This window comes from Spermophilus citellus (genome assembly GCF_964194105.1).
Source record: "Spermophilus citellus genome assembly, chromosome: 11".
NCBI classification, from domain to species: domain Eukaryota; kingdom Metazoa; phylum Chordata; class Mammalia; order Rodentia; family Sciuridae; genus Spermophilus; species Spermophilus citellus.
The window spans coordinates 127,658,429-127,672,494 of NC_138192.1; the positions used below are offsets into that span (position 1 = coordinate 127,658,429).

General features: G+C 38.2%; 2 protein-coding genes across 18 annotated transcripts in view; one reads left to right on the plus strand and one right to left on the minus strand.

The window, feature by feature from the left end:
• Window positions 1-14,066, minus strand: part of TRIP12 (thyroid hormone receptor interactor 12) — a 150,641-nt gene that overhangs the window by 130,898 nt on the left and 5,677 nt on the right. The window lies entirely within an intron of this gene.
• Window positions 1,958-3,087, plus strand: LOC308631233 (large ribosomal subunit protein uL24m-like). The gene is made up of 2 exons (XM_081262220.1): window positions 1,958-2,458; window positions 2,679-3,087. Exons 1-2 carry the CDS (start codon window positions 2,046-2,048, stop codon window positions 2,998-3,000), a joined length of 735 nt encoding a protein of 244 aa, XP_081118346.1. The 5' UTR covers window positions 1,958-2,045; the 3' UTR covers window positions 3,001-3,087.

Sequence of the window (14,066 nt, forward strand, 5' to 3'; positions counted from 1 at the left end):
GTTAGGAAAATGAAGAGCTGGGTATACTGGCACATACTTGTAATTCCAGAATGCAAATCAGGAGACTGAGGCAGAAGGGTCACAAATTCAAGCACAGGTTGGGCAATGTAGCAAGACCTTGGCTCAAAATAAAAAGGGCTAGGGATGTAGCTCAATAAAGAGTGCCCCTGGGTTCAATTCTGAGTATGAAGGCGAAGGGTGGTTAATCACCCAAGTTGAAACAAAATTCCAATTCATGATAGCAAGCAATTGTTTTAGCATTTTCATTAATAAAGTTTCAAGTCAACTGCCTTTAAAAAGGAAAGAATGCTCAACGAAAGCAAAGTAGATGGTCTTGAAGTTAAAAAGGAGAGGGGTTCAAAATATAAACTAGAGAGATTTAGAATAATGTCCTCATAATACCTTTCTTATTGGAAGTAATTTTTTCATTCTTCCTGTACTGAGATAAGAAATACCAATGCTCTTGCTTTACAAACTATTTGAGATATACTAAATTAAAAGAGGCAGATCATGTTGGCACATGGTATATTCACAACTGGGGAGGCTGAGGCAGGAGGATCAGAAGTTCAAGGCTTCCCTCAGGAATTTAGCAAGAATTTGTCTGAAAGAGGGCTAGGGATGTAGCTCAGTGGTAAAGCATCCCTGGGTTCAGTCCCTACTACCAAAAATAAAGAAGAAATGAAAATGGCTGGAGATATGCTTAGTGGTAAAATACATCTGGATTCAATCCCCAGTACAGGATATTGAATTCAAACCCAGCCTTAGCAACAGCGAGGCACTAAGCAACTCATTTGAGACCGTCTCTAAATAAAATACAAAATAGGCCTAGGTATATGGCTCAGTGGTCAAGTGCCCGAGTTCAATCTCCACAACTGGGAAAAAAAAAAAATTTAAATCGAAAGTAAGTTAGCCCACTACTCATTCACAACCGGGAGTTCATACACTTAGAATTTAAGACATAATTTCACTAACCTCTAATTGAAAATTTAACATTTTTTTCTAGTATTAACAGGCAACCAACCACAGCATTATTGCTGGTACCTTTAACTTTCCAAGAGAGGGCATGGATATCATCATAGCACATTACAAGTGTTGCAGATACCCTGAAATATCATTTATGTGTTCATTACTTTGAATATCTGCTAGACCATGTTACTGAATGTTCTAATAAACACATTACTTACTGTATTAAAACAAGCTTAAAAGTTCGGGAGCTAGGTGTCAACATTTTGATACACTTGATTTATTGAGTCTTATTTTTTGAATTTAAAAATTTTATTTTTAGGGGCTGAGGATATAGCTCAGTTGGTAGAGTGCCTCGCATGCACAAAGCCCTGGAATTCAATCCCCAGCACCGCAAAATATAAATATATATATATATATATAAATTTTGCCACCAAGCATGGTAGCAGACACCTGTAATCCCAGTGACTCGGGAGGCTGAAGCAGGAGGATCACAATTAGCCTCAGCATCCTAGCAAAGCCCTAACCCTAACTTAGTGAGACCCTAACTCTAAATTTTGAAAAATTTAAAAAGGGCTGGGGATGTGGCTTAAGCACCCCTGGATTCAATCCCTAATACAAAAAGAAAAAGAAAAAAAAATTATTTTGAGGTACCAACAAGCTGACTGCTTCAGAGTCCACACTACAAAAAAGGTCAAGAACTCCTGGACTTAAAAAATGTTCGAAAAAGGGCTGGGGATGTGGCTCAAGCGGTAGCGCGCTCGACTGGCGGGCATGCGGCCCGGGTTCGATCCTCAGCACCACATACCAACAAAGATGTTGTGTCCGCTGAGAACTAAAAAATAAATATTAAAAATTCTAAAAAAAAAAAAAATGTTCGAAAAAGGCCGAGAGGCCGGGACGAGCAAGGCTGAGGACCCATGTGCAGAGGTGACCAGTGGAGGTTCAGCAGTGCAATTCAAAGGGAAGTGACCGCCGTTTAGCCCAGAGGTGTTGCAATTCCTGGGCTCATCCGGAGGCAGAGCTAACAAGCAAAGTTTCTGAGTCTTCACTGGCGAGGAGAATTCTCAAAGCTCCTAGCTATGCGTCTCTCTGTATTGCTGGCCTTGGCATCCAAGGTCATTCTGCCCCCTCACTACCGCTATGGGATGAGCCACCCAGGTTCCCTGGCAGTCAAGAGGAAGATCACCCCCCCACACACCAGTTGGTGCCCTGTGGGTGTGGAACCCATCTCTGATGAACACTGGCATCTGTTCTGTGGGGACAAGGTGCAGATCCTGGAAGGCAAGGATGCGGGGAAGCAGGGCAAGGTAGTTCAAGTTATCCGGCGGCAGCGGAATTGGGTAGTCCTGGAGGGGCTAAACACACATTTCCGCTATATTGGCAAGAAAAAGGATTCTCCGGGAACCAAGATCCCTAGTGAAGCCCCTTTGCTCCACTCCCAGGTCAAACTTGTGGATCCTGTGGATAGGAAACCCACTGAGATTGAGTGGAGATTTTTTTTTTTTTTTTAAGAGAGTGAGAGAGGGAGAGAGAGAGAGAGAGAGAGAGAGAGAGAGAGAGAGAGAGAGAGAGAATTTTTAATATTTATTTTTTAGCTTTCGGCGGACACAACATCTTTGTTGGTATGTGGTGCTGAGGATCGAACCCGGGCCGCACGCATGCCAGGCGAGTGGGCTACCGCTTGAGCCACATCCCCAGCCCCTTGAGTGGAGATTTAATGAGGCAGGAGAACGAGTCTCCACAAGATCAGAAAGAATTATCCCCAAACCTGAATTTCCCAGAGCTGATGGCATTGTCCCTGAAACATGGATTGATGGCCTCAAAGACATATCAGTGGAAGATTCTATGGAAAGAACTTATGTGCCTCGTCTGAAGACACTGGAGGAAGAGGTGATGGAAGCAATGGGCATCCAGGAGACCTGGAAACACAAGAAAGTCTATTGGTATCGAGTCTGGGGAAGACAGCTTCTCCTGCTTTTTATCTTAGCCTTGAAGGCTAAGCACTATTTTCAGACACCAATAAAGTGCCTTTAGTCAAAAAAAAAAAAAAAAAAAAAAAAAGTTCTAACCAGCTGGGTTCAGTGGCACAGGCCTGTAATCCCAGCAGCTTGGGAGGCTGAGGCAGAAGATCTCGAGTTCAAAGCCAGCCTCAGGGGGCTGGGGATGTGGCTCAAGCGGTAGCGCGCTCGCCTGGCATGCGTGCGGCCCGGGTTCGATCCTCAGCACCAAATATTAAAAATTCTCTCTCTCTCTCTCTCTCTCTCTCTCTCTCCTCTCTCACTCTCTCAAAAAAAAAAAAATATTAAAAAATTATCTCTCTCAAAAAAACAAAAACAAAAAAAAAAACAAAGCCAGCCTCAGCAACTTAATGAGGCCTTAAACAACTCGGTGAGACCCATTTTCAAAATAAAAAATAAAAAGGGGCCGGGCTTGGTGGCACAAGCCTGTAATCGCAGCGGCTTGAGACACTGAGATAGGAGGATCGCAAGCAAAGCCAGCCTCAGCAAAGGGGGAGGTGCTAAGCAACTCAGTGAGTCCCTGTCTCTAGATAAAAATACAAAATAGGGCTGGGGATGTGGCTCAGTGTTTGAGTGTCCCTGATTTCAATCCCCAGTACCAAAAAATAAATTGATTTAAAAATTAAAAATTAAAAAGGGTTAGGGATGTTTCTCAGTGGTTAAGCACCCCTTAGTTCAATCACTGGTACCCCCCCCCCAAAAGCATTCTAACCAGAACTTTCCAATGAAATACATATTAAAAATGGCAGCATGCATAAATGATTCAGCATTGCTTATAAAATTTATTTCTATTACATACATATATACATCCATACACACATCCATACACTGATGATACAGACTGCATATCAAAAAAATTTAAGAACCAGAGGTCTAAACCTGTCTTTGTACAGAACACCATTACTTTTTCACTTTTAAGGTATGACCTCCTTCTCAACAGGAAGACTCACTTGGGGAGGTATACTAGTCATCTCTAGAAATAATTTTGCTTTCTGGATTAAAAAAATATATATATTTTCTTCCGTTCCTGTTTCAAATGTAGTGAACACAATGACTTCATGCCATGAGAGTCAGTTAGTGACCATGAGAATCACCTGCTAGGCAGGGCTAAGTAATACACAAGAGCCTGGTCTTTGCCACTATACAAGTGAACCTTGTTGTATGAGGAAAAATAAACTGATCTGTTTAAAGCCCTGTAAGTTTTCTATTACCTTCAAGTGAAAACATTTCTTCAGATAAATTATTATCCACAAGGTCACCAAGTGAATGCCCTTTGAAGGGTAACATCTGAGCTAAAACCTTACATGAGACATGTAAAATCCCAAAGACATTCCAGGCAGCAAGAATACCACAAAGCCCAGAAAAGTACAAGAAAATGTCAGAGAGGTGAACAAGAGCCAAGACCCTATAGGACCTTGTAAGCCTCAAGGAGCCTTCAGATTCTTCCCAATGAATTGCTACAAACACACATACAAATCCCTCAGATATGTGAGAACATTTCCCAACTTAATACAAAAGCTGAGGAGAACGACTTTAAATACTTGGCTTTCAACCAAACCAGTGGAGCACTCCTATAATTCCAGCAACTAGGGGGCTGAGGCAAAAGAATTGCAAGATTAAAACCAGCCTGGGCAACTAAACAAGACCCTGTTCTCAAATAAAGACCTGGGATGCAGCTAAGTGGTAGAGACACAGAGGGTGGAAGGGGGGTGTTAGGGTTAAACAATAATGTATAGCTGGCACTTGGTAGGTCCTCACTTGTTATAGATAAGGGCCTCACTTAATTTTATTCTCTTCTCTGAAATCTCTTATTAAAATTTAATTTTTCAGAAACAAGAGTTTTAAAGCATCTTTAAAAATTAAAAAAGTATAGTGGTTCACACCTAAATTCACAACAAAAGTGGGGGGTGGGGGGACGACAATAAAAACAGGAAGTTCTAGGCCAGTCTCAGCAATTTATCAAGTCCCTGAACTACTTAGCAAGACCCTATCTCAAAATAAAATTAAAAGGGCTTGGGAATGTAACTCAGTGGCAACATATCCATGGGTTTAATACCCACTACCAAAGGAGCCAGGTCAGAGACATACATCTATAATCCCAGCCACTCACGAGGCTGATGCTGGAGGATCACAAGTTTGAGGCCAGCCTCAGTAATTTAGTGAGACCCTAAGCAACTTAGCAAGACCCTGTCTCAAAATTAAAAAACAAATAAATAAAGGGCTGGAGATGTACCTTGGTTGTAAGTGCCCCTGGGTTCAATCCTCAGTATCAAAAATAAACAATAAAGCCTACTGATAGGGCTGGGGATGTGGCTCAAGCGGTAGCGCGCTCGCCTGCCATGCGTGCGGCCCGGGTTCGATCCTCAGCACCACATACAAACAAAGATGTTGTGTCCGCCGAAAACTAAAAAATAAATATTAAAAAATTCTCTCTCTCTCTCTCCTCTCTCTCTCTTTTAAAAAAAAAAAAAAAAAAAAAAAAAAAGCCTACTGATACCCTCAAGAAAAGGACCGAGAACCAATGTACTTTTAAAACTACCTTTGAGCACCGGAGCAGCATAGGAGGATGAGGCAGGAGGATCATAAGGTCAAAGCCAGCCTCAGAAACTTAGCAAGACACTAAGCCACTTACTTAGACCTTATCTCAAAAAAAAAAAAAAAAAAAAAATACAAGGGCTAGGGATGTGGCTCAGTAGCTAAGTGCCCCTGGGTTCATTCCCTGGTATCAAAATACAAAAACATTTGAGCTATCAAAATCATCATCCCTCTCTTAGCCACATCATGAAAACCTTCACTCTGAAGGTACCAAGCACTTTTGCAATAAAACATGTGACAACATGTATAAAGGCATGAATGTTGGCTCTACTTTGTGTACAATTATGAAAAACTGTGTTCTATATGTGTACTATGATTTGAAATGCATTCTGTTGTCATGTATAACAAATTAGAATAAATTTTTTTAAAAATGGATGACTTACAATTGATCATAATAAAATAACTAATAATAAAAAAAAGAATGAAATTCACATCATTACTCTAGGTACATGTAGGACTGCACATATGGTGCAATGCTACATAATGTACAACAATTGTGTACAATGAATCAAAGTGCATTCTGCTATCATATGTACCTAGTCAAAATTAATTAATTTACTTATTTAAAAAATTGGGAGTAAGGTGCAACACAGAGGGCCTAAAAATACTTAAACCTACCAACAAATAAGAGAGGGTATACTCACTATACAAAGCAAAGTCAAGAAAAAGCAGGCCATTTTGGAATGTTCAATCGCCAGTGAAGAGTTTTAAGGTTTGGTATAACAAATCAACATTCAGCAATAATGACCAAGGACAAAGAAGTCAAGAAGTATATGACAACTGTTAAAGAGCCACATTTAAAAAAAAAAAAAAAAAAAAAAAGCATTCACTCTAACTGATTTTTTTTCAACAGATTAACATTTCTTAAGGAAAAAATAAATTATAAACTTTACATTAATAAATTTCTCATCTAAAAAAAAAAAAACTTACCTAAAACCAGGGAAAAAGAAATATGGGATACTTTTTATAAGATTTTTAAGTCTATTTTATCAAAATAAAGACATTGAAAAAATAACAATATAATAACAATGCTCACATTGAACTTACTTGACATTTTAATATAAGATACTATAATTAGCAGTGAAAAAAACATTTGAACCTGGATCAAATTTAGAAACTGGCCCCCCAAAAAACTTTTCTAAGCACTTAACATTAATCTACTTCCGGTTCTTTTTTTCTTTTACTTTTTTAGTTGCTACTAGGGTGGCACACACCTGTAATCCCAGCAGCTCAGGAGACTGAGACAGGAGGATCCCAGGTTTAAAGCCAGCCTTAGCAACAGTGAGGCACTAAGCAACTCAGTGAGACCGTCTCTAAATAAAATACAAAAAAAATAGGGCTGGGGATGTGGCTCTGTGGTCGAGTATCCCCGAGTTCAATTCCCAGTACACCCCCCCACCAAAAAATTCTGAATACCTAAATTATACCTTAAAAATAATAAACTCACACACCCTGTTGATTATAATTTTTTTACACCTTTACATTATCTATGCAAATAAGGCAGCATTTAAAAGAATAAAAGCTATTATTAGGGGCTGGGGCTCAGTGGTAGAGCACCTGACTCACACATGTGAGGCACTCAGTTCAATAAAAAATAAAAAGATACTGTATCCATCTATAACTAAAAAAAAAAAAAAAAAAAATTTAATTGTTTAAAAAAACTATTATTAAACTATGCTTAGGATCTAACACAAAATACTACTATTTGATCACTTAACTGTGATGTGAGCTCTGTATTAAGGACCTCACTTTTCTCATAAAAATGCAGAAAACTCCCGATAAACATGTTTTTCTATAAATTATAAGTTATGTAACTAGCTTAAGGACAATCAATTAGTAAACTACAACCCAAATCAATACTCTCAATGATCTCTTCTCCACCTTAAAATTCTACCACCCAACTCCAAGAGGGTATTGAGATATCCCTCTTCTCAAACCTTTTTAGACTTAAAAGAAAATAAGCCAGGTATGGTGGCGCATCCCTGCCTGTAATCCAGGCAACTCTGGAGTCTGAGGAAGAAGGAATGCAAATTTGAGGTCAGACTAGGCAACTTTTCAAGACCCTCTCTCAAAATAAAAAGGGCTGGGAACGTAGCTCATCAGTAAAACACCACTGGGTTCAATTTTCAGTACTGCAAAAAAAAAAAAAAAAAAAAAAAAAAAAAAAATATATATATATATATATATATATATATAAATTAAAAAGGGGTTGGGGGTGTAGTTCAGTGGTAGAGCACCCTTGGATTCAATCGCCAGTAGTGGGGGGGGGGGAGATACAGAAGATTGGGGATGAAGCTCAGTGACAGAACACTTGCCCAGTATGCACAAGGCCTGGGTTCAATTCCCAGCATCAGAAAGAAAGAATAATAAAATGAAAAACTTTCAAAATTTTTACTCACATTAAAAACTTATGTAAACTTAGCAGAGGCATCATGAAAAAGTTCTACGCTTCTTAATATAGTAAACTCTCAAGTTAATCAAGTCATCTTAACTTTTTAGTAACAAAGAATAAATTACATTAATACACATGGCTGAATTTAAGTAAACACTTGAATTAAGTGAGGCACATCCTATAGAATAGAAAAAATTCTACTCAAGCAAACCTGAGTTTACCAATTGCTTAGATAATTTAAGAGATGTATCAATTAAAACAGTGCCACAAAGAAGAAATGATGGCCTATTGTCTCTACCTTAATTCCTTTCAATCCTTAGTTTGTGTAAAGAGAAAATGCCTGGGGGGAAAAAATGGCCCAGCCTAATGTACAGGCATCTGAAAGGTAACACTAGATGGTTAGAAGAGGCAGGAGTAGATTATCTTAAAGTACACACCAAAGGCTAAAATTCTCTAAGTCTTACCTCATCAGCAGCAACTGAAATGCAAAACATTTTAAAAAGCAGGGAGATAAAACTCTATAGTTAACACTCTAATTTTCTAAAAAGAATTCTGAAGTCAAAATTACAACTGACAAATAATTAGCGTTTGATCACAAAGTTGAAACTATTCAATTTTCTCAAAATTCAGATTAATTTTTCCTATCTATTCAGAGAAAGGCAAAAACTACATTTGGATCTGGGATGGAAGGAGAAAGGATCAAGGTGGAATTCCCTCCTGAGACTAAGCTGCTTTCCCTAGGTGGGTAGGAAATGAAAACAAATGCTTTGCAAAGGAAACACATACAGCTAATATGTCTGCTTTGCAGAGAAATACATCCCTTTTGCCTGTTGTAGCAATAAAACAGACTTCACTCTAGTTCTGATTCTAAAGTCCACACAAACCCATAAATGTTGGACTATACAACCTTCCTTATTAAATAGGTGTCATTTTGAGTCATTAAATTATACTAACAGCTAGCATCTCTGCTATTTCCACGTAAAGAAGAATCAAATTAATTCAAAACACAATCAGTAAAATCTACAAGAATATGCCAGAAATAAAAGCTGTTAAAAGAAAGCTAAATTGTTTTCTTTAGTTTTCTGTTAGCCATGATCTAACCTCAATTATAAAATCCTGTCATACACACTTTCTTGTTGTTGTTACCAGAGACTGAACCTAGGGGCACTTAGCCACTGAGTCACATCCCCAGACCTTTTTATTTTTTTGAGACAGGGTCTCAGTAAGTTGCTGCAGCTGGCTTCAAACTTGCAGTACTCCTGGCTCATCCTCCCAAGCTGCTAGGACTTATTACAAGTGTGCATCACTATGCTCCACATATTTTTATAAAAGTAAAAGGGTACCAGGTGTAGTGGCACATGCCTGTAATCTCAGCAATTTGGAGGCTGCATCAGGAAGATCACAAATTCTAAGCCTACAGCTCAGTGGTAAAGTATACCTAGGTTTAATCCTCTATACCGCCCCCCCAAAAAAATTAATTGGATGAAACTAGGAACATTAAACATTAATATGCACTTTTTAAAAGTATATAAATGTTCAGACTAGGAAAGTAGCTAGGCAGTAAAGCACTTGCCTAGCATGCACAAGGCCCTAGGTTTGATTCCCAGCACTGAGCAGATGCAGATACACACACACACACACACAAATTTTTGAACCACACTTCACTCATCTTAAACATCATTTCTTTTTAAAATTCCTTATTTCTTTTTTTTATTATTAGTGGTAAATGGACACAAAGCCTTTTTCTATTTTTAAAGAGATTCTGAGAGTCAAATCCAGTGCCTCACATGTGCTAGGCAAGCACTCTACCACTGAGGTACAACTCCAGCCCCTTAAATACAATTTCTTCATTATGCTAAGCAAACATTTCTCCTTTGTAATACTGACAAATTACTAAGTGAGCATCTCAAAAAATCATGTAGTAGGTCTAAATAATACTCTCAATTTTAAAGAACCCCAAAATCCCAGTACTGCAAAAAGAAAATAATCCAATTTCTTTATCTGTAAGAACCTCAATAATGCCAACCCAAATTGCTGTTACTTCATAAATACTGATCCCATACTCCAAAGGCCTCATTAACCTTACCTGGATCCTGGTCACAATACACCTTTAAGCTCTCCTTTCTTTCTGTATCTATTTAAAAACTATCAGAGCCAGTTCAAGTAACTCCTCTCTGCAGGTCTTCCTCAATAACTTCTACCCAGATGTAAATTTACATACTTCAGACTGCCCACTTAATAAAACTTAATTTTGTATTTAATAACTATGCATAATATTAAATGTCATAGAATTTAGGGGCTTTTTTATTTGGTATTTTGGAGGGTGTTTTTGTTCATTTTTTTGGTGCTCCAGATTGAACCCAGGGGCTTCATCCATGCTAACAAGCAAATTCACTGCCACTCAACTACATTCCCAACCCCACATAAAGATTTAGACAGCCAATGATCAAGTAAGTTATGTATCAACTATATGAAACAACAGAACTAAGAGGACAAGGATTTGTTTTTACAGGGGAGCTCTCCCCTGAGCTACACCACTAGCTTTTATTTTTTGAGACAGATCTCCCTAAATTGTTGAGGCTGAGCTCAAATTTGCTATTCTCCTGCCTCAGCCTTCAGAGTAGCTAGGATTACAGATATGCCGGCCCCATGCTTAACCCGCCCCATGCTTAACCCAAGAACTAAGTCCTTTTTGTGTGTGGGGGGGGGGGGAGGGGGGGGTTACCGGTGATTGAATCCAGGGCCACTCAACCACTGAGGTACATCCTAAGGCCCTTTTGCTTAGGGCCTTGCTAAATTGCTGAGGCTGGCTTTGAATCATTAAGCCTCCTGCCAGAGCCACTGGGATTACAGGCGTTAACCACTGCACCAGGCTTTAAGTACCTTTTGTATTTCTCCAGCACAGTTTTAGCAAAAATTAAGCACTTGATAAATACATACTAATAAATAAACCATCATCTACTAATAAATATTATCCCAGATGCTAAATTTACTGTGACCAAGTTATAAAATATTCTAATGCCTTACCAATTCCTTCAAAGTAGTTAATTTTAATGGGCCTACTTTTGAAAAATTTATATCCTACACTTAAGTACCAAGCCCTGAAAAAATAAAAGTTAACAGTAAATTTTGACAAATAATGCTAAAATTATCTCCCAAAATAATAACTTTGATACAGCAAAACAAACTCTTGTCACTGACGCCATGTAATGTTTATGTTGGAAGCCTTGTGCCAGACCCTTTGGGCATAATATATTTCTACCCTCAAGAAGCCAAAGATTAGCCCAGTGCAGTGGGATGTGCTTGTAATCCCATCCACTTGGTAGGCTGGAACAGAAGGATCTCAAATTCAAGGCCAGCCTCAGCAATTTATCGAGGCCCTACGAAACTTAAGGAGACCCTGTTCCAAAATTTAAAAAGATAAAAGGGTTGGAAATGAAGCTCAGTGGTAAAGTACCCCTTGGGTTCAATCTCCATTACCAAAGAAAAAAGAGCCAAAAGATGATCTAGCCAGGCATGGTGACACCTCTAATTCCAGCAACTTGGGAGGCCGAGGTAACAGGATCATATTTGTGAGGCCAGCCTCAGTACCTTAGAAAGACACTGTTCCAAATAAATAAAAAGGAATGGGGATACAGCTTAGCAGTAAAGTGCACCCGAGTTCATTCCCACTACCAAAAAAAAAAAAAAAAAAAAAGCAAAGACCTAATTAAGTAGTATAAATAACTGATTATGTAAGAGAGACTATAAAAGCTGTAAGTAAAATGTTATTTGAGAGGGACTAGAGATTACAGAGTAAAAAACCTTTTGGGAGCTATCAGAAGAAAGTTAAGCATGGATATGTAGCTATAAGAGGTACCATATAAGGAAGAATATCAAAATTCAGGTAGACAAAAAAAGCAAGGGCAAGAATGCTGAAAAGTTTCCGTTTGTTTTCAGAGATGAACTACAGTTCAGTCTCACTATATCCAAGAGTGGAAAAGAAATTAACAAGATGCTGGAGCCACAGAAGTTAATACCATTTTTACATATTTGCTATTTACAAGAGAATTTGGTCTTTGAGGGGAAAAAAACAAAGAGGGAAGCACTCCATATGATCTCCATGAACCTGCTAAGGACACAAAGTAGCTTAAATCACAAGTCAATGGTGAACTTCAGTCGGTCTTCCATAAAAACTCACTTCAGGTTTCCACGTTTATTTACCAGCATAAAGACTTCAAGTTGAGTTAATCTGACCTTAAGAAGATAACACAAGGTAAATCTATTTATTCAGAGTGCTGCCCACGGATAGAATGAGAAAGAGTCTTAAAGTCAGGCTAGAACTCACTGGTTATGACAGCTAACAAGTTGATTAAAATGTACATTAAAATGCTGTAACTTTATGTATTGAAGGCGTATTGATTGACACTTTAGCTTATAAATAGTCTTCAAAAAACATGTATGGGTAATAACACCTTATTTATAGAAACACATTCTCTCTACAAAAAAAAAAAAAAACAACAATGGGAATAAACTAAAGAATAAACTAGCCGGGAGTGGTGGTGCAAACCTGTACTCCCAGCAGCTCGGAAAGCTGAAGCAGGAGGATCCCAGGTTCAAAGCCAGCCTCAGCAAATCAGCAAGGTTGTAAGTAACATAAAATTAAAATTAAGAGGACTGGGGATGTTGCTCAGTGGTTAAGTGCCCCTGGGTTCAATCTCCAGTACCAAAAAAAATAAACTAAAATGATTCATAGAATTACAAACTAGTTGGAAACACTAATCATTTAGCATTATACCAAAGCAATATTTTGGTCCTCAAATGATCAAATATTAAAGCCCAGCATGGTAACAAAGGTGGTAGCAGTCCAAGTTACTCAGGAGGCTAAGTCAGAAGGATTGCCTGAGCCCACCTGTAAGAGACCAGCTGGACCAATAGCATGAAACCCTGTCTCAAAAACAATTTTTTTAAAAACCAACTTTTAGGGGCTGGGGATGTGGCTCAAGGGGGCTGGGGATGAGGCTCAAGCGGTAGCGCGCTCGCCTGGCATTCATGCAGCCCGGGTTTGATCCTCAGCACCACATACAAACAAAGATGTTGTGTCCTCCCAAAACTAAAAAATAAAACAATAAAAAAATTTAAAAAATAAAAACGAACTTTTAAATGCAAATAACAGGCAATTTAAGAATAACATGAAATGGCTTATTCTGGTTCGTGTATGTCTACAGTACTGGGGATTGAACCCATGGCATTCTACTTACTACTAAGCTACATCCACTCCATGGATCATTTTTGAGACTGTCAAAACCATTGCCGATTTTTTTTTTTTTTAAGTGTATTATTTAAAAGAACTTGCAGTCCCTAAAACATACTCAGTTGATCAAAAACTTCCAAAAACTGGCTGGGCACAGTGGCAAATTTTTGTAATCTCAGCAACTAGAGAACCTGAGGCAGAAGGATTCCAAGTTCAAGGCCAGTCTTGGCAACTTACTGAGACCCTGTCTCAAAATAAAATAAGAAGAGCTGAGGGACATAGCTCAGCAGTAGAGTGCCCTTGGGCTCAATCCCAGTCCTACCAAAAAGGAAAAAAAAAAAAAATCATTTTGGCATTAACAATGATGCAGAATGTGGATCAAAACAAAAGAGAATACAAAATCATTTCAAAACAATTCTTTAATAGTACCTTCTTTTTTCTCAAAAGGCTTATTTTCAACAAACACTTTAAAAATCTGTTATGGTTCAGCAAGATACTAAGGCAAAAACGCGGGAATACTGATTTCAAATAATTTATAATTGACTAAGGAATATTATTATATAATTATTTTCAGGTAAAATTACATAATATGAATTATATGTATATTTTAAAGGTATATTCTAAGAAGGGCCTTGTATTTTAATTCACCTGTGTAGCCTAATCTCCTAAATATAATAACTAGCATGTAAATAACAATTAACTTTAAGTGGGAGGTATAGTGAAATTTTTCAGATTATGCGCTTGGAACACACAGAAGTTTAAATTATTTGCCCAAGATCACAAAGACAGAGAGGACATAGAATTGGAAACTTTTCTCTTCAAATAGGATACTCACTTGAACAATGCTGTTCACTACCAAAAA